We start from the raw sequence: 27,799 nt of genomic DNA, 5'->3' as shown, positions 1-27,799 counted from the left end.
CAGTACTTTAAAAATATTCACAGCATGAGGCACCTGGGTGGCTCAGTCGGTTAAGCATCCGACTTTAGCTCAGGTCATGATCTCACAGTTTGTGAGTTTGAGCCCCGTGTCAGGCTGTGTGCTGACAGCTTGTTCAGAGCCTGGAGCCTCCCCTGGATTCTGTCTCCCTTTCTCTCTGCCCCTCCCTCTGCTCATACTCTTTCTCTGTCTCGCTCAAAAATAAATAAACATTAAAAAAATATATAAAAATATTCACAGGACAAAAAAAAAAAAAACCAAAAAAAACTTCACCTTACATTGTTGCCACAGAGAAAAGGTTCTATATTTGGTGTAACTCCTGTAGCACTGACAATGAAATCACAGCCGTATATCTTTTCACTGGTCAATTCCACATATACAGGCCATACCTCTAAAACAGAACAAAATAAACAAAACCTTTATTCTCCAATATAATCACCACAAGTTATCCATAGCATTATGTGACTATAATACCTAGAATAAAGGGTGAAAGAAAACGGCAGGAGAGTACTTTAAAACAACACTGCTTAATAACTTTTATAAGGCACATTTACTAAAACAATTATAATACAATCAACATTATCTCCTTGTTTTGGGTATACTTATTACAGCATTCTAAACATTTTCCCTTCAAATTTAGACCTAGACCTTTTCTAACAAAGTAAATTTAAATTGATAATCACTTTATAAATTATTTATCTAAAAATATTAATACATTATATACTCCAGAGAGTTTAGCCCAACTACATTACTCATTTTTCAATGTTTTCCCTTACTGTTCTTAGTCAAACTGTAACATTAACTCTTCCCGTGGAAAAATTCAAAGAATTCAAAACAATGGAATATTACACACTAGTTTGAGTGTATTTCTTCAAATAGTGGTAGGTCTCACAGGAGATGTGGAACAGGAATTAGTCCAATTACAGATTTTCAATCTGATTTGGGGGAAGTCACTTCATCTCTGAAAGCATAAAGGTTTTTTTAGTTTCTTTTTGATCTGCAAGGTATTCCATTTGACTCACAGAGTTGTGGTGGGCAAAACACCATGAATGCCATGTAAAATGTGATGCTCACTATATCAATTATTAGGAAACTTGAAGATTAAGTAGTGAAAAGGAAATGACTTACATTAAGTAATGATTTCATGTTTACTTTTTTTTTAAGTTTATTTTTGAAGGAGAGACACAGCATGAGTGGGGGAGGGGCAGAGAGAGAGGGAGACACTGAATCCAAAGTGGGCTCCAGGCTCTGAGATGTCAGCACAGAGCCTGAAGTGGGGCTCGAACTCACAAACTGTGAGATCATGACCTGAGCTGAAGTCCCACACTTAATGGATTGAGCCATCCAGATGCCCCTCATGTTTATTTTTTATGTTTAAGTTTCCTCCTTTTAAATTACTAGTTATTACATTTTTTCTTAATTACTTACCTTTATCAGTTGTGACTGGCTGATTATGATGGTCTCTCGGAAAAGGCAAGGACTTTTTCCTTGAAATTCTAAATTCTTCCTGAAGGTAGATTTTCTTTACTTCACACATAGTTTCAATGTGAATCTTACGAGAAAACTAAAAGAAACAATGGTTACCATAAATAATACTTCCCAAAAGACTGATTTGGGTTACTGATAAAAAAAAAATTACAATACACTTGTAGAAACATATGGAAAATATAAATGAAAACACACTGGATGCCCCCATATAATCTCGATTTCTGTTTGTGAAGGCAGTAAGAAGAAATCCATTCAGAACTTAAGAGAACAAGTAGTTGCACTGACAGGTAACACCAAGGGATGCTTTTTAAGATAAGCCTCACTGAGAATTACAAATATATTTTCTAAAAATTTCAACTGTTAGAGAACTATAAAACCCTCTTGAGGGCAGATCTATGTTGATTTACTATTATATCCCAGAACCTTAGTAAAGTACCAAGTATGTAGGAGATAATGTTCACTGAACCAAACTGCTGCTCAGTTTAAAAATACTACTAAACTTAGAATCTGAAGGTTTAGAAGAACTGATTTTGCATAATTTCTATCACAAAAATGAGGTATAACATGAAGCCAGCTCCTCTCCAAACTACCTGAGGCTGAAATCATACAAAGTAGTAAGAACTCCGTGTATGCTTCTTACAGTATTTACATATCATAGCCTTTTAGCAATTATTTAAAAACAAATACCTAATAAATCAAATGAGTAAAAGCAAATCATCTTATCCAATTAAGGTATTAGATGTGTATTTAGAATTTATCAAATAACCTGTAAAATATTATAATGCATAGGAGGTGACCTTTAAGAAAAGATTAATTTAAAATAGGACAGGTATATTCACTGTAGAAATCTCTGTGCTGGAGAATTAAAAAGAAGGGCAACTGTTTGTTTGTTTGTTTGTTTTTAATATGTGAAATTTATTGTCACATTGGTTTCCATACAATACCCAGTGCTCATCCCAAAAGAGGCCCTCTTCAGTACTCATCACTCACCCTCCCCTCCCTCCCACCCCCCATCAACCCTCAGTTTGTTTTCAGTTTTTAACAGTCTCTTATCCTTTGGCTCTCTCTCACTCTAACCTTTTTTTTTTTTTTTCCTTCCCCTCCCCCATGGGTTTCTGTTAAGTTTCTCAGGATCCACATAAGAGTGAAAACATGGTATCTGTCTTTCTCTGTATGGCTTACTTCACTTAGCGTAACACTCTCCAGTTCCATCCACGTTGCTACAAAGGGCCATATTTCATTCTTTCTCATTGCCACGTAGTACTCCATTGTGTATATAAACCACAATTTCTTTATCCATTCATCAGTTGATGGACATTTAGGCTCTTTCCATAATTCGGCTACTGTTGAGACTGCTGCTATAAACATTGGGGTACAAGTGCCCCTATGCATCAGCACTCCTGTATCCCTTGGGTAAATTCCTAGCAGTGCTACTGCTGGGTCATAGGGTAGGTGTATTTTTAATTTTTTGAGGAACCTCCACACTATTTTCCAGAGCGGCTACACCAGTTTGCATTCCCACCAACAGTGCAAGAGGGTTCCCGTTTCTCCACATCCTCTCCAGCATTCTATAGTCTCCTGATTTGTTCATTTTGGCCACTCTGAACAGTCAGTTTTTGATGAATTAAATATCCACTTATCTCTCTTAAGGTAAGGAACTGGGCCAGCTGCTATTGGTTCTATCCTAGCACTATGGATTTTAAGTGACCTAGCAGTTGTTGGACTATATTTGTAACCAGTCTTCAACGAATGGTTCAAGAATTTAAAATTCCAGGGCGCCTGGGTGGCGCAGTCAGTTAAGCGTCCGACTTCAGCCAGGTCACGATCTCGCGGTCCGTGAGTTCGAGCCCCACGTCAGGCTCTGGGCTGACGGCTCAGAGCCTGGAGCCTGTTTCCGATTCTGTGTCTCCCTCTCTCTCTGCCCCTCCCCCGTTCGTGCTCTGTCTCTCTCTGTCCCAAAAATAAATAAACGTTGAAAAAAAAATTTAAAAAAAAAAAATGAATTTAAAATTCCATCTACACATGTTTAATTAGTGTATGAACACATACCTCTTTTGTTCCTTTAAGATTCAAGCCTTCATGCCAATCAGGTCCCAAGGCACTGCCCATATTGCCAGCACTACCTTTGGTTTGTGCTTCCTTTTTTCTTCCTGAAAAGATAAAACTCAATTCAAAATTCAAATGATATAAAAACTTCCAGGCAGAGAAGTATACTTGTGTTCTCAAGCTTTTAGGCAATGTCATGATTCTCATATATAGCAAAAACTAACTTATCTGTATTGATTGTTTTAATATTTTGTGATATAGAGCTATAGAACAGGTAATTTTTCAATCAAGTGTTGAATATAAACCATACTAAATACATGGTCAATATGAAGGGTGAGATCTGATAAAAGGTTGATATCCAAAATGTATAAAGAACTCCTACAACTGGGTAACACAAATACAACCAAAATAAAAAACAGGCTGAGGACCTGAACATTTTTCCAAAGACATACAGATGGGTAACAAGGACATAAAAAAGTGTTCAAAATCACTAGTCAGAGAAGTACAAATCACAACTACAATGAGATAGATCACCTTACACCTGCCAGAATGGCTAGAATCAAAAAGCAAGAAATTACAAGTGTTGGCAAGGATGTAGAGAAACAAGACACCTCGTGCACGGTTGGTGGGAATCCAAACTGGTACAGCCACTATGAAAAACAGTATGGAGGTTCCTCAAAAAATTATCAGAATTACCACATGATCTGGCAACTCCAGTACTGGGAATTTACACAAAGGAAATGAAAACACTAATTCAAAAAGATGTATGTTCCCCTATGTGAACTTGCATAATTTACAACCAAGATAAGGAATCAACTCAAGTGTCCACTGACAGACTTATGGATAAAGAAGATGTGGTGTGCATGTGTATGTGTACACACACATACACAAAATGGAATATTACTCCACCAGGAAAAAGAATGAGATCTTACCATCTGCAACATGGATGGACCTAGAGGATATTCTGCTAAGTGAAATAACTCAGAGAAGGACAAGTACCGTATGATTTCACTCATACGTAGAATTTAGGAAACAAAGAAAAAGGAGACTCAAAAAAACCCACTCAAAAACTGAGAACGGGGGGTTGCCAGAGGGGAGGTGGGTGAAGGGATGTGTGTGTGGAACAAGGGGGATTAAGAGTGTACTTATCATGATGAGCAGAGTAATGTATACAATTGTTGAATCATTTTACTGTATACCTGAAAATAATAGAACACTGTATGTTAATTATACTTCAATAAAAATTTTACAATAAATGCAGGCAAGTTAAACTAGAAAAATAATTAAAAAAAACCCCTCAAAACACAGCAGAAGCAGACTCAGATATAGAGAATAAACTGGTGGTTGCCACAGGGGAGGGAACTGGTGCACAGGATAAACAGGTGAACAGGATTAAGAAGTATGAACTTCCAGTTATAAGTCATGGGGATATAAAGTACACCATAGGAAATATAGTCAATACTGTAATAACTTGGTACAGTGACAAACGGTAACTAAACCTACAGAGGCGATCACGTCATAATGTATACAAATACTGAATCACTATTGTACATCTGAAACTAATATATGTGAGTTATAATTCAATTAAACAATTAGCCAACAGTTTTTAAACATTTTGTCAACTTTTAGCACCCTCAACACTTACAGATATTTTGAATTTTATAAGCCAAAAGTTAAAAATTTTAAAAAGGCTCTTAAATAAAAATCTAGGTTTGTATTTCCTTTTTAACTCATTGCATTTTTTTTTTTTTTTGTAAAATTACCTAAGGTGCTGTCCAGTTGTACCACCTGTTTGCAAAGATGCAGATGGGCTGGTTTATTTAATTCACTTTAAATTTCCAGTCTTAATTATACACAGTTTTCATTAAAAAAAAAAAGTCCTGGATAGGAGCTCCTAGATGGCTCAGTTGGTTAGGCATCCAATTTTTGGTTCTGTCTCAGGTCATAATCTCAGGGTTTGTGGGCTTGAGTCCTGCACTGGGCTCTGCACTCACAGCCAGAGCCTGTTTGGGATTCCCTTTCTCTCTCCTTCCCTATTTCTCTCTGCCCCTGCCCCATCCGTGCTCTCTCCCTCTCAAAATAAATAAACTTTGAAAAAAAAAAATCCTTGAAAGTCTAAATCTTGTGTATGGAGACAGGAAATAAATATTATCTATGTATCTGTCTCTCAACTGTAGTATTTTTATTCCATGTTCTTATAGCCTTTTTCTATACAGCTAAGAAACAGTTTCATCTGTGAATTAATGAATAGACGCTATACTTACCTTCAGTTGTATATCTGGTTCTTTTATGTGCAATTTTAGCCTCTGGTTTTTCAGCAATGAGCTTTGAAGTCAAGAATTCAGCTGCACCTGCATCGAAGAAAGTATTCCCAATGGCTTTGTCTTTAATGGCCCAAATGACTTCACAGCCTTCAATTTCATACCTAAAAGGAATAAAGTTACTCAGAGCAATTTAAGAAGTCTGAGTAGGAATCTTTTTTCTTTTTTTTTTTTTTTTTTGTAAATAACAATTTTCTCCAAAGGTAAAAGAAAGTGTTTTAAGGCAAACAGAAATAAGGAAGAATGTAATACTCTTTCAGGATAATAAGAGCTAAAGTAGAATAAACAATAAATTTATCCAGTTTATTTGAAAGAACATAAAAATGACAAGCATGTGTAACTGAGTATCAAATAAAATTTCATTACAATGAGCATTACTTCTAAGGGTTCAATTTCTCCAACAGTTACTATACAAATGTTCCCCACGGTTCCCAGGAGTGAGCAGTGCTTTGTTGATGTGGTTATAGTGTAATCAATAATGGATGAATGGATCCATGGTATATGGTTACAGTATTGACAACAGCATACTCTTTGGTAACAAATATTTTGTGTACTCAAAGGAGAGAATCAGAGTTATTAACTACAATTTTAACTTTGTTATAAAGGAACCATTACCCTGCATTCCCTTCCCTTCACCTCAATAATTTCTAAGCCATTCAGCCGAAGAAAGATCCGGTTCACAGAAAAATCAAGAAAGCAGAATGGCCATGGTGTGTACAGGTCATCACCACTAATGAGACAGCCGGAGCTCCTGGGGATCTGCTGTTTTATCTCTACGTTTAGTCACAGAGAGTGTGGTTTGCTTAGTATTCATTTCACTAAGTCCCTGAAGTCCATTATATTTTTCTGCTATTATTACTTGTTTTGGTACAATTGATGAACTGAGACCATCCACGATAAACAGGATATATGGTCATCCTAATTATACTAGGACTTTATCAGAACCTATAGAGGCAATAAGAGTATTATGTGTTAAGAACTTTTAACATTTACTTGTGATACAAAGTACTGCCATGTTTATTTCACAGACTGCTACAATGTAACACATTAACTTCTCAATAAATAAATGATTCAAACTAATCAATAAATAAATGATAGAAAAAAAGGTTTAGTACATCTGATTTCAGGTCACCTGACATTCATGCTTTGTGACAATTGCTCCCTTACTGCAGAAAAAAATATTTAGTTACTAAATTTCAGATTATTTGGTGAATATTCTATGTTGCTCAGATCACATAGGATTGCTGATGAGCAGAAAGTAGAACACACATTCAGTAATAAATTACATATTTTAATTTACATATAGGCACATAGATATTATGAAACACTTTCCTTAGTTTTTATTAAGAAACTCCTCTACCATTTTTTTTTAATTTTAAAGTAATATAATAGTATAACACAGTATCAATATAGTTTAAAATACTAATGCTTCACTAGTAGGCCACCCACAATTATAAGTAACCGCGAGTAACATCTATACACGTCCTACCTCACAAGATGCCCTTAGACTATGAACCATGCCCTCAGCGAGATACATTACCATGGAGGTAGTATCACATATATAGTAGAAATACTTTCATTTTTAAAACCACTTTTAAAAAATAAACAGTGAAGTATTATGGTTTTTTGAAATCATTAAAAAAATGTCTGAAAAGATTAACCTACACTAGTAAAGAAGAAAACAGAGGTAGTAATTGAAATAAAAGTACACTGAAGAAAATCAGCATTGGCCTCAAGGGAACACAAGGGCTATTAAAGAGCAAAAAGGGTTTGTAATATGGCATTTTTCACCATGAGATGATAAACACCTGATCATTCAGTGGACCTAAGCTGAGACAATCGCATTATATGCAGCCTTTCTTAAACTATCAGAGTTTATTCAATATAAAATTATAAGCTTTGTCCGATTATATAGTCTTATATCTCCAACCTCAAGAAAATGAGGAATAGGATTACATGTTTTAAGACTGAGCATTTCTGAATGCAAGAAAATTTTCCAGTGTAAATAATAATAGTATTCAGTTACACTTTTGGTGATAGCTGATGGAGAAAATTTGTCATGTACCTCCTTCTTAGACCTGTTTGATTTTGAATCTCCAGTTTTTTCTCTGTTCTCCATACAGTGCCATAAATTTCATAATTACAAGAATGATTGCCATCTCTAGTACTCAGGCAATCTAGGAACTCTTAGAAGCTTCCACTGGGAATCACCATGCTGTCAAAAAGAAGAGCAAAAACCTAGTCTGCGAATAGGAATGGACAAAGCTTTCATTACTTTGATTCAAATTTGTCCTCTTTGTAGTTGGACTCAACTTTCTGCCCTAAAAATGTCCAGACTATTCCATCTCAGCCATCCAATGGAAGATAAAATCATAAAGAAAATGAATGCTCTGTAGACCATAGCAGGATATTTATTCCTCAGTGTTCTTTAAACTTGAAATATCATTTTAAGATAGTATTTCACATTAATTGATGGGTTCACATTTTTCAACTTCCAAAAAAACAAGAGCTGGGAGTACCACATCTTGAAATAGGGAGTCAAACACACTGTGGGTTTCATGGGCCCAACAGGTAGCATTATAAATGAATGAAGCAGGATGGGTGTAAACAATAAAACAGGTAGATACTGTGACTAGAAATCTCTAAAGGTGTGCACATTTAAATTGTTTTTCAATATAGTACATGCCTACCAAACACATGTATGGATCACATCTGTCCAGTCACCTGTGACCCCTTGAGACCTAAAACCTTCCCTAAACTCATGTTTTACAGTGACATTTCTACAACTATGAATTCCATGAAGCTAAAAATATAAAATGGATTTTTTTCTCCTTGAAAATCTATGAAAAACAGTTCTATTTATCTTTGAATTTCAGAACAGCATGTTTTCTAGTCTGCCAACAATTATGAGTCATAGAGTAGTGTTTAAATGATATTTAAAAATATATACTTACACTAGTTCAAGTGCAATGCCACCATTCCCTATGATCATTATTCTTTTGGCTTTAGTAAGCTGTTTCTGAAATTCCTATATTAAAAAGAAAATGAGAGTGTTTTGTAATAGTGGGCAATACTTGAAGAAAGGCTTCACTGATAATGTTCTTAAAATTGTACGAATTTTACCTGATTTACAAAGGAACAAAAATCTCACTTTCACACTCTGCCAGGACACACCCTCCCAATATTACAAATGTTTTCCTCTATCTGTCACACAAACTGCCTTTATAGCAATGCCTCTTATGATTTGACTTTTTACGTCATTACATCTAGAGTACTTCAGAATTGCAGCAAGAGGCACTAGCTCTAGTTCATCACATTCCGAACTACTTGATCAAACCAACTTACTAACATGACACTGATCTGTATACACACAGGGTTATTCCTTTTCTTCTAGTCTGTCAGTTGGCACTTTCCTGGACTCACTCAACACCGAAACTTACAGGAATGAGAAGCACAACAGCTTGGTGGTTAAGAGTCCCTGGAGTTACTAACTTCCCCCAGTTAGTAACTTGGCCAAGTTGCTTAACCCTTGTGTGCCTCAGCTTCTTCAATATAAATGGAAACAAGAAGTGACTGTATTTCATTACGTCTCTGTAAGCATTAGGATAATGTAAATAAAGCTGTTAAGAGCAGGCACAAATAATGTCTAAATTTAAAAAAAAAAATGCTACTTTCTTATCATAAGACAATTAATTGATGGCTCTACCCCCCTCTTCTGCCCCCTAAAAAAAATTATCACAATGAGCTTAGGGAAGCCATGGTCATTTTTACGGCACTTTTGTAAGTACAGAATAGTCCCACTGGATCAGGATGACATATCAACAGCTAAATTTCCTCTTCCTACCATGTCAAGTTACCATTTCTATTAAATTCACCCAAAAACTTATTGTAATATTCAATAAATAATCACTGAAACTGACTGGCTTAAAATTCTACCAGAAAAAAAAAAAACATTAAGTTAATTTCAGTCAGCCTTTCTCTGAGGACAGTAAATAAGAAAGATCTGTTAAAAGCACTGGATGTGGAGATGAATGGCGTAAGTTTATATTGTACTTCTGATAACAGCTATTTAAGTATAGGTAAATAATTAATCTATTAGAGTTTGCTATTTGTAAATTGGGAGTAATACTGTCACACAGTATTATCATAAGCAGTCAGTGAATTCATGTATGTAGGCAGCCTCGCTGGAACACAGCTATGCTCATGGTTTGTAGGATCGAGCCCCATGTTGGGCTCTGCACTGACAGCACAGAGCCTACTTGGGATTTTCTTTCCTTCTCTCCCTGCCACTCATCTGCGCGCTCTCTCTCTCTCTCTCTCTCTCTCTCTCTCTCTCAAAATTATAAGCTTTAAAAAAGTTTTAAACTAAGAAAGATTGAAAGAAAACATCAATTTCAAGAATATAAAATATTATTAGTATACATAAAATTATCACCTTAGGGACAGAACTACAACAATAAGCTACAGGTAAGACAAAGTATTATGCCTGGAAACCAGGAAGAGCTTCTTGGCAAGAAGGGTCAATAAACCCTGAAGCCCTGCAATAAATTATCAGAAGTTGTAGAAGGTTCCACACAGTTTTCACCTTATTGGGATAGTTTACATGGTTCTTGAGCAGAACAATAAACCAAATGAATTTTTTAGTTCTGGGATTCTGTCATGATTCTGGACCACAAAGATCTGAATATTAATTTCTTTGCTAAGGAGTACAGTAAGTTTGGGATATGCCTTACCTTTGTGGAAAAAGATTGCTACATTATTTAGGCTACAAATCACTATTCCCAATCAAAATACAGTAATGAATGTGTGTATAAGTTAAGTTATAACCTTCAGCTTAGTCATTATATCTGGGATAGTGCACAATGGAAAGAACACAGAACATCAGCATGGGACTAAAAACAGGAAAAATTATCAGCTACAACCAAACTGAAATTGGCAATAATAAAACATTATAACTATTTTCTGGTTTGTGGATCACAAAACAAACCTCTTCTGTAATTTAAGAATTAACACTGTAAGTGGAATACTTTGATTCAAATAAAGGAAGTCTATGAAATATTCATGTTCCTTTCCCGTGGCCCCATCTCAGAATGTTACCTGAGCACTGTCTGTATCACGGATTCCTAATACATAAGGATTTCCTTCACATATCAACTTTGGCTTAGCTCCAGCACACAGACAGAGTTTCTTATATACATGCTGACTGCCATCTCCTGTTAAAATGCACTGTAAAAACAGGGCAAGGAAGGGGAGAGGAGAAACATATTTATACATGGGTACAGTTTCATTTTAAGTACAAAATTCAGTAAGACAAAAGCAAAAAAATACATTAAGGTTGCCTCTTGGTGGCACTCAATACGTTGTCACAGCAATTGCAAATCAGAGTAAACATGAGAATGTATTCTCTAACCCAGTGATTCACCATCATTTTAGGGCCATGAACCATTTTGAGAATCTAGGGCAAAACAGTCTTTCTTCCCTGGAAAAAAAACATACATTCACACCAGATTTTGCCTAAAACTTAGGGAATCTTATTATATTCAGGGAGGTATGTTGACCTCAGGTTAAAAACTAAACATTCAGAAATTTTTAAATCAAGCATTCTGATCATATTATACCTGAGGTAGGCCTTAATATTTCTGATCTCAATGGAAGTTACTGTAGGAAGATCTAATAATTCTAATGGCATCATACCTTAATATTTGTTATGGGTACAGAGGAGTACAGTGCGGTAAAAAAGGTTACATTATGTCTACTTAATCTAAAAATATTAAAAGTGTTTGGGAAGCTTGGGTGGCTCAGTCTGTTAAGTACTTGACTCTTGATTTTGGCTCAGGGTCATGATTCCTGTGTCATGGGATCAAGCCCCGTGTCAGGTTCTGTGCTGAGCATAGATTCTAAGAATCTCAATGTCTCAATCTCTCTCTCCCCCACTCTACCTCCCCAGTTTGCACGTGCATGCATTCTTCTTAAGTACAAATAACAATCACCTAACCACAAACAAATGTTCTTTGGGGATATTTTCATATTAAGTGAAAAACATATTAACCTTAAATCCTAACATGTACTAGCTTTTAAAGTCATTTATATTAATTTTTAATAATATTATTGAGTCTAAAAATATGTATTTGTGATCCATTGTTTTTATTCTTTAAATTGAAATGGAAATCTGCACATAAGTAGGAGCTTTTAATAAGCATATATGTATATGTATATATACACACACATGTGACTATGACACAAGACTTTGTTGGAATGGTTTAGAGATTAACACTGTGACATGTGTTTGACTTATAAAACATAGCAAATCATAAGATAGCACTTGATACCCACTGAGCCATTTGTTACCCACTGTAACTCTTCAGCTGCATAACAAATACATAAAACTGATAATTCAACACAGTATAACGCATACAGAAATTCTATGCAGTTCTTTCTGAAGATAATGTAATGTGGTGGGAATTTTATCTGACAAACAGTAATTAACAGACACTGACCAAATTTAAAAAATAATTTACATTTTATGTTGTAAAAACAAACACAAAAACTCCTTTCATTGGCTACTGCTAAATTTTTGGAAGTAGACATGAAGATAAAACACACAATCTCTAATTCATCAAAGAATATAAAGGACAAATAAGAGAATACAGACATGAGCTCATACAGGACACTTCAAATGGTAATGGGTGGCATTCGGATTTATTCAAATGCCCTAATATAAATTCCCTCACAATTTATTAGTCTACATTTGAGCCCACCTCAATTTACAAATTAATGGACATGGATGTTATATAGGATATGTACTACTGTAAATGTTAGAAATTTATTCCAGTTTTGGGATTCAGATTTTTTATTTTTTTCTCATAAAATTTAGTCCTTTTTCTTATTTTTTTACTGTCAAATTATTTGTGTTTCAAATGTATTATGTATGTGTTTTCTCCATAAGGGTGAAAAATTAGAGCTGCTGTAGAGAAACAACTAGAAACCCTACTTCTCATCTTGCCTAAAGCTCACCTGAGGATATTGTTAATCATCTGACAACACGTTTCCTTCGACTGCCTTATTCATTCCCACATCCAATGGGTTACTGAGTCCTGTGCTAAGTTTACAGGAGAAATCTCACTCATATCTGCACTATTCTTTCCAAATACACAGTTCTTGTCTTCGTTCAGGCCTTCTATCAGTTTGGACTATTGCAACCACCTTCTGGTTTGGTTGCTGGACACTATCACTCACTCCACCCCATTTCATCCTCAACATTGGTATCAGATCTGTCTTCCTAAATATATTACCATCCCTGCCTCCACTTTATTTCTCCACTGACTGTAAAATAAATCATCTTGGCATGATGTAAACAGCTCTTCACAGTCCTATTTGTTTGCCCTAGTCTGCCAATCTCCTCTCTTTATCTCCACCACAGCACCTCTGACGATGTTATTCTTCCACGTGCTGCTTTTCTTTGGGTTTCCGAACAAGCAACCTCGTTTTCCTACAATGTCCTTAATTAAGAACTCTTAATTCACCTTTTAAACCCAGTTCAAACATTTTCTCCTTCTGTGAGGTCCTCCAAAATCCCTAACATCAGAGCTTTGATAATACTTCAGTGACTGTGCTTTTCACATATATATATAATTAATACATGTGCATGTCTATATTCCCTATGACAATGAGACCTCCCAGGCCAAGTTCACTGTAATGTTCCTGTTGTATCCCAGCACTTATTGCAGTGCCCAGAACACAACAGACACTATGTAAATGTTAATGCTAATTTGAAATGTAAAACCTAAAATGTTAAATCAAACTAATTATATAATCCCAATAAATTCAGAAAAAGTATAAATTTTCCTAATAAAAAGAAATCAATGTTACTAAACTTTATATGCTAGGAATCTTAGTAGTGGTGGGGGTACAGATGGGTTCAAAAGAAAGCAGGGAAAGCTCATCAATATTTAACAATGGACCATCATTAAGAAAAATATCTTCTAGGGGTGCCTGGGTGACTCAGTCAGTTGGGTGTCCAACTTCAGCTCGGGTCATGATCTTGTAGTTCGTGGATTCGAGCCCCATGTCGGGCTCTGCACTGACAGCTCAGAGCCTGGAGCCTGCTTTGGATTCTATGTCCCCCTCTCTCTCCGCCCCTCCCCTGCTGTGCTCTGCCTCTCTCTCTCAAAAATAAACAAACATTTAACAAAATTAAAAAAAAAAAAAAAAACTTACATGTTCTTTACTCTTCAGTTGCTTTACTCCGGATTCTATAACCTTAATGTTGGGAAAGCGATTTTCTAACATAGTATTCGGTTGCTCTTCAACATCAAATTCCTCCAATACTTTAGAAACCTGTATTAAATCAAAAAGGTGAAAATGTAAATTTTCAAAAAAATATTTCCTTTTAAGAATTTTAGCTTTTTTTTTTTTAATGTTTATTTATTTTTGGGACAGAGAGAGACCGAGCATGAACGGGGGAGGGGCAGAGAGAGAGGGAGACACAGAATCGGAAACAGGCTCCAGGCTCTGAGCCATCAGCCCAGAGCCTGATGCGGGGCTCGAACTCACGGACCGCGAGATCGTGACCTGGCTGAAGTCGGACGCTTAACCGACTGCGCCACCCAGGCGCCCCCTCCTTTTAAGAATTTTAAATAATGAAAATATTTTCATTTCTTTTTATATACTACTTAATGTTCATAAAACAAGAACGTCGGCCAACTGTACTGTATACAGTGAAAAAAGGGCTAACTCGCATTTTAAGACTTGAACTCAAATGACAATCCTACCACTGGGGCAAGTCAGCCAAGTAACTGCACCTTAGTTTCCTAGCCTGGAAAATGAGGGCTAACTCTACTTACTTCTGCATATTTTAATTGCACAGCTTGTCTGTTTCTGTATCCTTATAGTTTTCTCTACTTACTAACTTTATTGTGATCTAGTCTTTGGACTCTTTCCTGTTGTCCAAAACCATCAGCATCCTCTTGGATTCACTTTTCTTCCTATGCAGCCAAGACTCCATTGTAGATCATTTCGTGTTTTGCCCACTTATACTTCCTTGCTCTCGTCTTTAACCATTAATTACCCTGAAAACTCACAACCACAGATTGAACAACCTGCTTTCTCCAGTCCAATACCCAGTATGCAGTGGAAGGACCACACCTTGCAGACTAGTATTTGACCTCAGCTACCCCTTCAATACTACTTGTAAGACCTACTACATGGCCCTACCAGTTCTCAAACGTTTCAGTCTCAAGACTCTCCCTTTATATTCTTACAATGGACTGAGGACTCCAAAGAACTTTAGTCTGTGTAAGTTAAACTCAGTGATATTTGCAACTACTAGAAATGAAAACTGAAAAATTTAAAACATTTTTAAGTTTTTTTTTTTTTTCAGCGTTTATTTATTTTTGGGACGGAGAGAGACAGAGCATGAACGGGGGAGGGGCAGAGAGAGAGGGAGACACAGAATCGGAAACAGGCTCCAGGCTCTGAGCCATCAGCCCGGAGCCTGACGCGGGGCTCGAACTCACGGACCGCGAGATCGTGACCTGGCTGAAGTCGGACGCTTAACCGACTGCGCCACCCAGGCGCCCCTAAAACATTTCTTAATTCACTTAAGAATAGATCCAATACATGTTAAACAGATATAATATCCTTTTAATAAGAGTAACTTTTTTTTCCAAAACAAATTAAGTGAGAAGAATGGCAGTTTTGCATTTTTACAAATGTCTTTAATATCCGGTCTTAATAGATCTGCTTTTGCATTCAAACTGCTTCCATACTCTGCATCTGCATTCAAACTATTACAGTATGTTAATTTGGTTAAAATTTATGAAGACAGTTCAGGCTGACAGAGATGTGCAGCCTTTTTAGAGAATTGTATATTCTTCTTTGATGTTATACTAAAACTCAACAAATGTGGTTTCTTAAAGATTAGTTGCAGTGTAGAATTTGAAACCGTTATCAAAGAATTTTTCATACCCTAATACTGTGAAATCTATTGGTCTATCCTGCACTTTGGATCGTGTAACATCACATTTGTCATCTGGACAATAGTAGTTCACAAAGTTAAAGAGATCTTCCACATGTTAATTTCAACTCAATACAATATCAAAAACCACATTCATTATTGTCACCAACAATAATTTTGTTATCCTGGCAACAAATACTGTCACTTGTTTTCACTCATTTTCCAAATATGAAATTAGTTCGTCAGTTGTTCTTTCAAGTAAAATTGGTATTCCACAAAAAGGGTAATTAATTCCTCTTGCAACTCAGCAACTGCACAACTGCTTTTCCCTCTTAGCCCCATATGTGGAACAAGTGCTTTATGCATACATCCCATCTCATCACACAGAACATTAAAAAGACGTGCACTGAAGAGTCAGGATTTAATAAAATTACCATTGTTTACTGGCTTTAGTTTATTTCACTGAGTGCCTGGAAGTGAAGAATACAAGACCACTAGTTCAGTTTAGCCACCAAGGCTTTTTTAAACCATCAGTGTTTATGTGTCAATGTAGTGACAAGAGTAACATCGAAGTAACATCTTCCAACCCTTGGTGATTTTTCTAAACGTTCACCATTCTAATGCTTCCCAAACACATTCCATCCTCAGCACTCCCAGCAAATCACTTTACTTCTTGGCTCAAAGAGACTACTAAGAACTCTTATGACTTCTTTCCCACCATCTATACATTTCCGTACTACAGTCCACCTTCCATGACCCATTTCTACCTTTTCAAGGTGAATCCAGTAATCTGTGCTCTATATGCCATCATCTCTCACCTCCTCAGGACTCCTTCCTTATTATGTACTCCTTGCTTTCCTTCATCTTCAGCCTTTCCTACTGGTTTCTAAATCTCAATAGGTAAACACGCTAAAGTGTCTTCCACCTTAAAAGAATAAAACTCAGGGCACCTGGGTGGCTCAGTTGGTTAAGCATGTGACTTTGGTGCAGGTCATGATCTTGTGGTTCATGAGCTCGAGCCCCACGTCGAGCTCTGTGCTGACAGGTCAGAGCCTGGAGCCTGCTTCAGATTCTGTGTCTCCCTCTCTCTGCCCCTCCCCTGCTCATGTGCTCGCTCGCTCTAGGAATAAATCAACAGTAAAAAAAAAAAAAAAAGAATAAAACTCAACTTAATGTTAGTCTTCACGTTCTCTATTTGCTGCCACCCTATCTTTTCTCCTTTTGCAGCTAAATTTCAAAAGAGAAAAGTTTATCGTTACTGTCATTTTAGAGTTATCCCCCACTAATTTCTGAAAATGGTGTAAACTGTCTCAAAGTCACCAATAATTTACTAGATATAGGCACTTTTGAGTCATTATCTTACCTGCTATCCTTGGATCTGACACCACTGACCACTGCACTTAATTAAACTTTTGCCATCGTTGGCTTCAGGGAAACAAACTCTTCTTCTCTCATAGTTTTCCTCTCTGACTTAAGACTAATAAATAGGGTGCCCATTTTCAGGGCTTCCTTTCTCTCTGATCTTCCTTTAAATGTCGGTGTTCCATAGAACACTATTATTGGGCTCTTCTCCCTGGGAAATTGCAGCCAATGCCTATGGCTGAGCTGGTACTGAGACAATGATGAATACCAACCTGTTATATCTCCAATTCAGTGTTCTCACCTGCTGAAAATGCTCCAAAAGTTTGGCATCATCTAAATTTTGGATAAAATACAATTCCACATCATAGCATACAAGCCCACCATGGTCTGCCCTCTGACTATTGGTTCAGCACTGAATTTACATTCCAGCAGAACTGAACTGATACCTATTACAACATATTATATAGTCATATACTTTCATCATCTTGGCACATGCCTGCCTCCATTCAACCTCTTGCAAACATGGCAAGACCTACTTATTCTTTCAGTCTCAGTTTCAATCCACTCTCCTATGTAAAGCCTTTCTTGATCTCAAAGGCAGGCTCTGACACTCATTCACAATATATTTATAAAAATAAATACGTATATATTGCAATACAACTGCAATTTTTTTTTCCACTATAAGGATAATTACCACATTATAATGATAACTTTGTCTTGCAGATTTGTTACCATTCTGAGAAAGTGCTACTCATTAACCATGAGGGTTACAGAGCCAACCTGAATTTAAAACCTATCTATACACACCTTGGAGATTTACCCAGCCTCACTGACTCATTTACCTCATCTGTAAGTGGGGATAATATAAGAACCCACTTCATAGGATTACTTTAAGGATTAAATAAATTAATGTATTTAAAACATTTAGAAGAATGTTTGGTACATAGCAAGTACTCCATAAATAACATGTTATTATTAATCTTTTTTCTCCTTTAGAAATTACACATGCCATGAAAACATTTTCTTTAACATTAAACAAACAATACCTAATATAAAATAAAGTGTCCCTTTTACTCTTCCCTAAATCTCACACTACCCCACCACGACTGCCATTCCCCAACTCCAGAGATGACCATTAGTGACTTTTTGGTGTATGTTCTATACTTTCAATCTGTCTTCTGGGTGCTTAGCACACTGGCTCATACATAATATAGATGTTCAATAAATGATAAAAAGGATGCAATTTCCTACTTCTGAATATTAAGAATAACTGACATTTGCATAATGTTATTCCAATTCATTTTCACATATATTAGTATATCTTAAACTCCCAACCTCCTTCAAGTAAACAAGGAAGATACTATCCTAATATTAGAAGTGAAACAACTTAGATACAGAGATTTGCCAAGGCTACACAGCCAATAAATAACAGGTAGGCCTAGAATCCAAAACTGTTTTTCTTCTATTATACAAAATTTACAAAATCAGCAAAAATTTAAGTCAAGTCTTATAACTCTGGAATAGTCACACTGAATTAAGTCTTCCAGAAAAACACTTATAAGACACAGCCAAACATCTTTCTCTTATGTATGTGCTCCTAGCCTATAATTGATTTTTTTTTCCCATTAGAGATTAATAGCCACAATTTGTTCTCTAGTTCTCCCAATCCCTTAAGTCCTTTGGCCATACCTCAGTAGTAAGATATCTTACATATCTCTAAGAAGGTTATAAAGGAAAAACATATCACACTAAATTACCCTTGGTCTTAGGGGTTTACAACATGAGAAAGTTTTATTTTATTATCAGGATCTAAAGGAAAACTTGTATTAAAGACTATAGTAGTATTCTTCACTGAAGTATGAGAAGAAATACTTCAGTGAAGTATGATTTACTTAATTTTTTTGCATAGCCATTATAACATTCATAATTAGAGCACTATAGTATATACATAATTTATAAATATATAAATATACGTATATTACAAGATCAGCCAAAACTTTTTAACAGGTGAGGTATCAGATCAAAAATGTTTATAGATCACTTTTCTATAACACTAAGACCCAAATGATCTTAGACTCCTAATGTAATGCTATAATGTGTGTAATATAAATTCATGGAACTACAAAGTGTTCTGAGATGCTTATAACACATCTGAAACATTAATTACCTACAAGTGTAAACTTAGCTGAGAAGTACTCTTCTGATATGCAAACACACAATTTATACACACACAACTACTTATAATAATTACATATATGTATTGGTATTCATATTTACATTTGCAAAGCATTTTTCCTCAAAAGAACTTTATTTAAAAATTTCTGAAAAGTAACTCTGAGTGGGAGGAAAAGATAGGAAAAACAAGACTAGGAATTCAACATCAGCTGGGTGCTTTTGGTATTTAATATTATTTATCTATCTGTCTATTTATTTATTTATTTATTTATTTATTTGGAGAGCAAGAGCAGGAGAGGGGCAGAGAGAGAGGGAGAGAGAGAAACATAAGCAGGCTCCACCCTGCCAGTGCAAACCCAATTTGGGGCTCGAACTCACCAACTGTGAGATCATGACCTGAGTCAAAATTCAGAGTCAGACCCTTAACCAACTGAGCCACCCAGGTGCCCTGGTATTTAATATAATTCTAAACTTTGGGCTTTGGTTTTAAAATGACCATCAAAAGAACATTTATCATTTTAAACATTTAAAAACTATAATTACACTAACTGCTGGGCAAGTTACTGAAATTACAAAAATATAACTAAGAAAGTTATATAAAGGATTCTTACCTGCTTGAAATTTGTAACTGCTTTAATAACAGGAGAAGCTGTTACCAGGAGAATATCTTCTGATGGAAAGTGAATAGCCAACTTATTTAAAGAAAAAAAAATTGGGAGAAAAAATTTCATAAGTAACTTCAGGTATTAACATATGTGACATGGGGGTGAGATAGGGATAATGCAATTTTAATAATGTTATTATTAACCTAGAAAACTAAAAAGTCACTTTTCCTCATCCAAAGGTCTCCATTATTCTGTGTCTTGTTCTTATTTATGGGGTAGTAGTGACTAACGTTCAACTCTGATACTGATAAAATGTATAATACGTTTATGATAAACACTAACAAAAAACCTCCTGAATAAGAAAAATGATATTATCCCTTACTATCTTGCATACCAATGTAAAGTTGTCCTTCAGAGAATGAGAAAAAAAAATATCTTCCTAATTAACAGTTAAACCAACTTTTATTTCTTTTAAAATAGTATTTTCATTTCCCTTCAGTGGCATGAAATTACAGTAAATCCTTACTCATAAATATTCAGAATCTTAGCCTGACTTTTCCCAAGTGTTTTGGTACTCCTATTCTGCCTCTTCCAAATGCCCAACCAGTGTATACTCTGGAAAAACAAAACCATTTTAGTAGTAGCTTCAACAGTATTTAGAGGCTTAACTTGCTATTTTTTTCCATCATTCTCCTCTGGCTACAACCTCTCTTTCACTTTAAACTTCTTGAAAGAATTTTCTTAAATCATACTCTGGTTCCTCAACCAATTCTATTTCTCCACCAATTTCTATTTCTTTCCCTACTATACTGTTAAAACTGAGCATGTTCAATCAAAAAAACAAACAAAAATAAATAAATAAATAACCAAAAATAATATTAGAATGAAAAAATGAATCCAGTAAAACTACAGGATACAAAATTGACATACAGAAAACGTATGTCAAGTTTCTGTATACTAGTAACAATCTATTTGAGAGAGAAATTAAGAAAACAATCTCATTTATAACCACATCAAAAAGAATAAAATACCTAGGAATAAATTAAACCAAAGAAGTGAAAGACCTGTACTCTGAAAACTATAAGCCACCGATGAAAGAAATTGAGTAAGACGTAAATAAATGGAAAGATCACGCTCATGGATTGGAAGACTTAATATTGTTAAAATATCCATACTACCCAAAGCAATCTACAGATTCAATGCAATGCCCACCAAAATAGCAATAGCATTTTTCACAGAACTGGAACAAAGAATCCTAGAATTTGGATGAAACTGCAAAAGACCCCAAACAGCCAAAGGAGAAAGAAGAACAAGGCTGGAAGTATTATGCTTCCTGATTTCAAACCACACTACAAGGCTGTAGTAATCAAAACAGTATGGTACTGGCACAAAAACAGACACAAGATTAATGGTATGGAACACAGAGCCCAGATATAAATCCACACATAGATGGTCAATTAATCTATGACAAAGGGGGCAAGAATATACAGCGGGAGTGGGGGAAGTTTCTTCATAAATAATGTTGGGAAAATGGGACAGTTTACATGCCAAAGAATGAAACATGACCACTGTTTCATACAAAAATAAAGTCAAAATGGATTAAAGACTTGAATATAAGACTCGAAACCATAAAACTCCTAGAAGAAAACATAAGCAGTAAGCTCTTGAACACCAATCTTAGCAATATTTTTTGAGCCATTTTCCTCAGGCAAGGTTAAACAAAGCTAAAACAAGCAAAAGAAATTACGTCAAACTAAAAAGCTTTTGGAAAGAGAAGGAAACCATCAACAAGACAGAAAGACAACCTACTGAATGGGAGAGGATACTTGCAAATCATACATCCAATAGGGGTTAATATCCAAAATATATTAAAAACTTACACAACTTACTATTAAAAAAATGTGTAAATGGGCAAAACTTGGATAGACATTTTTCCAAAGAAGATAGATGGCCATTAGATACAACAAAACATGTTCAGTATCACTCATGCAAATCAAAACTACAATGAAATATCACCTCACCCCTGTCAGATTGGCTATTATGAAAAAGACAAGAAATAACAAGTGTTGGTGAGGATGTGGGGAAAAGGGAACCATTGCACACTGTTTTTCAGAACGTAAATTGGTGCAGCCACCATGGAAAACAGTATGGAGGTTCCTCAAAAAATTAACAATAGAACTACCATATGATCCAGCAATTCTACTTCTAGGTATGTATGGAAAGAGAACCAAAACACAGCTCAAAGAGATACATGCATTCCTATGTTCACTACAGCATTATTTAAAATAGCTAAAATATGGAAGCAACCTAAGTGTCTACTGATGAATGGATAAAGAAGAGGTGGTATAAATATATTAATGAAATACTATTCAGCTATACATGAAATTTTGCCATTTTTGACAACATGAATGGACCCAGCGGGTATTATGTTAAGTGAAGTAAGTCAAAGAAAGACAAATATTATATGATTTCACTTATTTGTGGAAAACGAAAAAACAATGCAAACAAAACAGACTCATAGATACAGGAAACAAACTATTAATGGAGTGGAAAGGGATTGGGGCTGGGGGGAAGAGGGAAAAATAGGTTAAAGAGATTAAGAAGAACAAATTTCCAGTTATAAAATAAATAAGTCATAGGGATGTAATGTACAGCATAGGGAATATAGTCAACACTGTAATAACTTTGTGTAGTGACAAGGGGTAACTATGCCTATTGAGATGATCGTTTCATAATGTAAACAAATAGCCAATCACTATGATGTACACCTGATGAATACTGTATGTCAATACTTCAGTAAAGAAAAAAGGAGCATCTTGAATTCACCTCCAGACCCTTAAAATTCACTAAATTTTTTAAAATATCACCTTATTTGAACTTTCTATAATATCTGATGATATTACCATTCTTTCCATCTTTCTTCTCTTTATATATTGTTATTTCCCCACTTTGTTTTCATTGCTATACCTGGCTTCAAAATTTTTTTATACTACTAAATTCACCTTCCAGTTGGCCTTCCAATCTCATTTTAACCAGCTGCCCCTGCCCCAAACATACTGGAGCTAATCAACTCTCAAAATATTTCATTTGATCACATTACTCCACTGCTCAAAATCATCTCACTTCTTGCAAGTTCTGGCTAATTTTTTTTTTAATTTTATTTTAGAAAGAGAGCACAAGCAGGAGAGAGGGGCAGAGGGAGAGAGAGAATCCCAAGCAGTCCCCTCGCTCAGTATGTAGCCTGCCACGGGGCTCGATCCCACAACTGTAAAATCATGACCTGAGCTGAAATCAAGAGTTGGACATTCAACTAAATGAGCCACCCAGGTGCCCCACTTGTTAGTTACTAGCAAGACTTAATAAGATACTTCATGATGTGGTCTCTCCCAGCCTTCCCAGCTTCATCTCTGGTCACCTCCCCAAGCACCATGTTCTTTAAGCTTTGCTGCTCTCAGTAGTGCTTTCCTACCTGAGATTACATATCCTTGCCTCCCTTTGGACCATCTAGTTTTTCTTGTCCACCTGGTCAACTTTTACTCATTTTCTATACTGAGACAAAAGGACACCACCCCCTAATTCATGCCCTGTCAACTCGCCAGACACCCTTAGGTTGGCAAACACACTGATGAAATGGTTCATTCACATGTCTCTTCCACTAGATTGCGAGTCCCTAGAAAGGAGGTACCATGCTCTGTTTGTGATTACTCAGCCCTTAGTACCGTACCTGGATAACAGGTGTTTCACTTGGTGAAAACATGGAAAATACACACCTAAAGATTAGAAGTTTGAAAACAATTCTTGGATTTCCTGCACTACTTCTGTGACTTCAATGATTGCTTACATTTACTTTATATCAACAAAACAATTCTTTTTGGAGTGTGTGTGTGTGTGTTCTGATTATTCACTATAATTAGAAAAGCATTCCCCAGCTGCTTTTAATCCCTTGTTGGTTGTTTTACAAAACATTACTACAGATGAAATCTCTTCTATCTTGGGGGTTCAAAGTATAGGAAACTACGTAAGGGTCTTTCAATTATTTACGAGGAACTAAGGACCTGGCATCTACCTGAAAGCTGAATTCAATCAGCTAATGAGCAATGGAGGCTGAATTTTCTGACCAACTATTTACCAGTTTAAGCCCTCTTGTCTGCTCTGGCATAACTAGCACCACAGTCTGGTTCAGTCAGCTTTGGGGTCCCACCTGCCAACAACTTGCTCCCCACTCCTCTTCCCTAGGCCTAAGGCGAAGCTTGCGAGTTACCAAGAACTTCGTAGAGGGGCCGCCACGCAGTCTCTAACATTTGAAAACAAAGAGTGCTGGGGCGGGGGGAAAGAAGCGGCTAAAGCGGGATCTGGAAGGACAAGGTGGGGGCCAGAGGGTGCCTTGAGTGCCACCGCCGCGGGGTCAGGGAAGAGGCGGAACTGTCGACGCGTCAGCCTACCTGCTCAGCACAGGTGACACCCGCGATGCCACCGCCAACCACCACAAACTTTCCCGCCGTCGACGGAGGGCGCGCTGCCTCCATGATCTGACTCCTAGCGGTTTTCTGGCAACCGGTGGGCGAGCCGCAAGGGTTCTTACCCTGGGAGCGGAAGTCAAGCTGGGCGGCCACTTCCGGTGCCGGGGCCTGAGCCTGAGACTCTGAGCTACGGGTGCCCAGCAGTTCACACTTAGTGTCCTCGCGTATCCGCTTAGAGCCTCGTTTCCGCGGTGGAAAGACGTGTCTTTGATTCCAGGGTTTCGTTTTACTGTCAGCACACCTGAATAGAATTTTGACACATAGATATGATAAAGAGAAGACCAAAATAATAATAATAATAATAATAATAATAATAATAATAATAATTTAATAATAATAATAATAATAATAATAATAAATTAAAAAAAAATCTAACAAAATTAAAGTAAAAAGATGAGTCGCCAAGAGAAGCCTGGCAAATTGTCTAAACACAGACCAGAGTTCTCACAGGACCGGGCACTCAGAATAAATAAACTGCCCTGAAGTTTTCACTATTGGTTCTTCGAGGAATTTGACATTGAGTCAATTTTAAACTCATATATCATAAGTAATATAATCCTTCCCTACCTTCTGCCTGGCAAACCAAGATTTGATATTTTGAAAGCACATTCCTCATGATATATTAAAGCAAAGCAATACTACTGAATTGTTCTGAGAAGTTATTTCCATTTGCAATTTTGACCTCAGCTAAAATTTTCAGTAGTATAGAGAGTTGCTCACCATTTTGTCAAGATAAATGAACATTCCTCCCAAGTGTCCAGTAAATAGCATGTGTGAAGGAATTTAATATCCCCAAGGTAATTTTATTGCTAATACCTTTTTTGTTGTATTCGTTTTGAGAAATGACTAAGTTTTTTAAAAATATTTTTTATATTTGTATTATAGTATTCACTATTTTCATTATTTTGCTATTTACTATTGCCTTTACTGTCTCATATAACATGTTTCCTTAGTGTTGTACTATAATATTAAGAAGGTACAATATCTCTAAGTGGCTGACTCTAAAACTGGTAATTGCAACCCCCCCCCTTTAATTCTTTAAACTCGGTAAATAACCATTCTGGATAAATAGAAAACCCTACCATGTAATTATATATATTTGCTGATATTCTAATAATTATTTAATAATTATTAAATACTTAATTTCACAAATTAAATAGTAGTTCAATTGTGAGTTTAATTCCCATTACTAGCTTAGACAACCAAACAAAACATTTCTAAGAGGAGGAACTAGTACTTTAAGCCCATTGTTTACTTCTGTAGCTTCTTATTTTCACATGATCTCACTCACACTGTGCTCTAATTAGATTGAACCGCACTGGCAGCACCCAGGATATGGTATGTTCTTTTTTTTCTGAGCATTTGAACATAACTTTTCCTGTGATATTCTTCCTCCAACTAATTTTCTCTAGCTAAATCCTTGCTGACCTTTGGTTTCAACCAGCCATTACCTCCCCTAAAAAGCTTTATCAAATGTTGTGGAGACTGAGCTAGGTGTCTTCTCTGTATGTCCCAATAGCGCCTTGTCATTCCCTGAGTTTAGACTTATATCACCTTATTTTAAAACTACCTATTACTCACCCTAACCCTCACACCCCACCACAATAAACTCCTTAATCTTAGGGATTATTACTAGTCTCCCTTTGTAGTCCCAATCTTCAATTAGTAGTGAGTGCTCAATGTAAATGTCCTGAATGAATTAGTAATTAAGTGGAGCATGAGACTGCCTGTGAGTTCCCTAAAGACTTTTAGATTCATTTTCCAGGGTCAAGATCTTCCTGTATATTGAAAGCTAGCTCCCCTTTAGGATGGGCAAAGAGAAGAACAGCCTAGAACTCAAGCATCTGGAGGAAATGGAGAACGGCCAGTGGAATGGAATTATTGTTTACTTATCTTGATACTTAACTATTTTTCATTTTAGTGTATAAGGTAACATTTTAACATTAGCTATATTGAAGATAAGATAAATTAAAATTGTTTTCTGATAAATAATTAAAATATTTCCCACAGCTAGTTATTATAGTAAGGGAAGAAAAAGGAACACCACTTTGTATTTATACTTTTTGTTTATTGAAATTGTAGTTCCCATAAAATAAATGGAGGTATAAAGAAGGTAAAGCATTTTCCCTTCCAATGAGAAAAATGCTAAAATAGGGTATCAAGTAAATATGGCTAATTTGATATAAATACTTATGTCAGAACAGTTGCACCAAAGAATTTTACCTGTTTTTAAAAGAAAAAATACGTTGTTTCAAATACTACAAACACTGCATTATCTTCTCCATTATTATTTTTTTAACTTCACATTAACCCAAGACAGACTTACATGAAAGTTTAAGTAAATTTTCCATTTTTAGTCTTGAAAATTCTTTCAGGTTTACATGAGATTTTGGAATTCTAGCCATCAAAATGATCTCAATCAAAATATATTTGGTAGCAACAATGATTCATATACATGCCAACCTGAACATATCAAGCTAAAAGTGAAAAGAAATTCAAATTTCATCATTAGCCCTGGGAGACACAAGTATATAACCAATTTCTGGCTTGGTTCAGGTGAGGTTATTTATTGTATAGATCACATTTTGAAAAACAGCTGTTTAAAAAACATTTCGGGGGTGCCTAGGTGGCTCAGTCAGTTAAGCATCTGACTTTGGCTCAGGTCATGATTTCCTCGTTCGTGGGTTCCAGCCCTGTGTTGGGCTCTGTGCTGATAGTGCAGAGCCTGGAGCCTACTTCAGTTTCTGTGTCTCCCTCTCTCTCTGCCCCTCCCCTGCTCATGCTCTGTGTCTGTCTCTCTCTCAAAAATAAACATTAAAAAATTTTTTTAAAAAATTTCTAAAAAATCTTGTTATTATTGTGACTGTGGAACTGCATTCACAAAGGGAAATATTTTTCTTCAGGAAGGTGAAACATGTATTTAAAGAGACACATTAGCTGGCCGTGCAATGATTTCACTTTTTGACATCTTTGAAGTAATCTAATGTATCACCAGTTATAGAATAGTTACAGCATCTGGTGTTTGTAGAGAATTAGACAACCATTTATTTCCTCCTTTTTTTGCCCCAGCCATCTGTCCCAGGAACCTACACTATATTTTTGTTGTTCTTTGTATTGATTAATGCTCCATTTGAATTTTTTTAACGTTTATTTATTTTTGAGACAGAGAGAGACAGAGCATGAACAGGGGAGGGCCAGAGAGAGAGGGAGACACAGAATCTGAAGCAGGCTCCAGGCTTTGAGCTATCAGCACAGAGCCTGACGTGGGGCTGGAACTCACAGAACGCGAGATCATGACCTGAGCTGAAG

The 27,799-nt window shown here is 36.1% G+C and overlaps 1 protein-coding gene and 1 long non-coding RNA gene across 3 annotated transcripts in view; one reads left to right on the top strand and one right to left on the bottom strand.

Annotated features, from left to right (window-relative positions):
- LOC128316365 (uncharacterized) overlaps positions 1–14,227 on the top strand; it is a 54,144-nt gene extending 39,917 nt beyond the window's left edge. Inside the window, exon 3 of one of the 2 annotated variants that reach the window (XR_008300167.1) lies at positions 12,820–14,227. This is a non-coding gene — a long non-coding RNA (uncharacterized LOC128316365). Of the gene's footprint in view, positions 1–5,855; positions 6,014–12,819 lie in introns of those variants that run through there. The other variant, XR_008300166.1, reaches the window with a different exon arrangement.
- Positions 1–24,596, bottom strand: part of LOC106977146 (pyridine nucleotide-disulfide oxidoreductase domain-containing protein 1) — a 35,499-nt gene extending 10,903 nt beyond the window's left edge. The window contains exons 1-9 of the mRNA XM_027035699.2: positions 24,413–24,596; positions 19,977–20,057; positions 14,091–14,210; positions 10,971–11,099; positions 8,828–8,901; positions 5,817–5,977; positions 3,556–3,656; positions 1,447–1,582; positions 297–409 (exon numbers count right to left, since the gene is read on the bottom strand). Coding sequence (XP_026891500.2) covers positions 297–409; positions 1,447–1,582; positions 3,556–3,656; positions 5,817–5,977; positions 8,828–8,901; positions 10,971–11,099; positions 14,091–14,210; positions 19,977–20,057; positions 24,413–24,496 — 999 coding nt within the window. The 5' untranslated portion in view covers positions 24,497–24,596. The remainder of the gene's footprint in view (positions 1–296; positions 410–1,446; positions 1,583–3,555; positions 3,657–5,816; positions 5,978–8,827; positions 8,902–10,970; positions 11,100–14,090; positions 14,211–19,976; positions 20,058–24,412) is intronic.
- Between the last annotated feature and the right edge of the window lie 3,203 nt (positions 24,597–27,799).

This window comes from Acinonyx jubatus, chromosome B4 (genome assembly GCF_027475565.1).
Source record: "Acinonyx jubatus isolate Ajub_Pintada_27869175 chromosome B4, VMU_Ajub_asm_v1.0, whole genome shotgun sequence".
Lineage (NCBI taxonomy): Eukaryota > Metazoa > Chordata > Mammalia > Carnivora > Felidae > Acinonyx > Acinonyx jubatus.
This window is presented reverse-complemented; position numbering and strand designations above follow the sequence as displayed.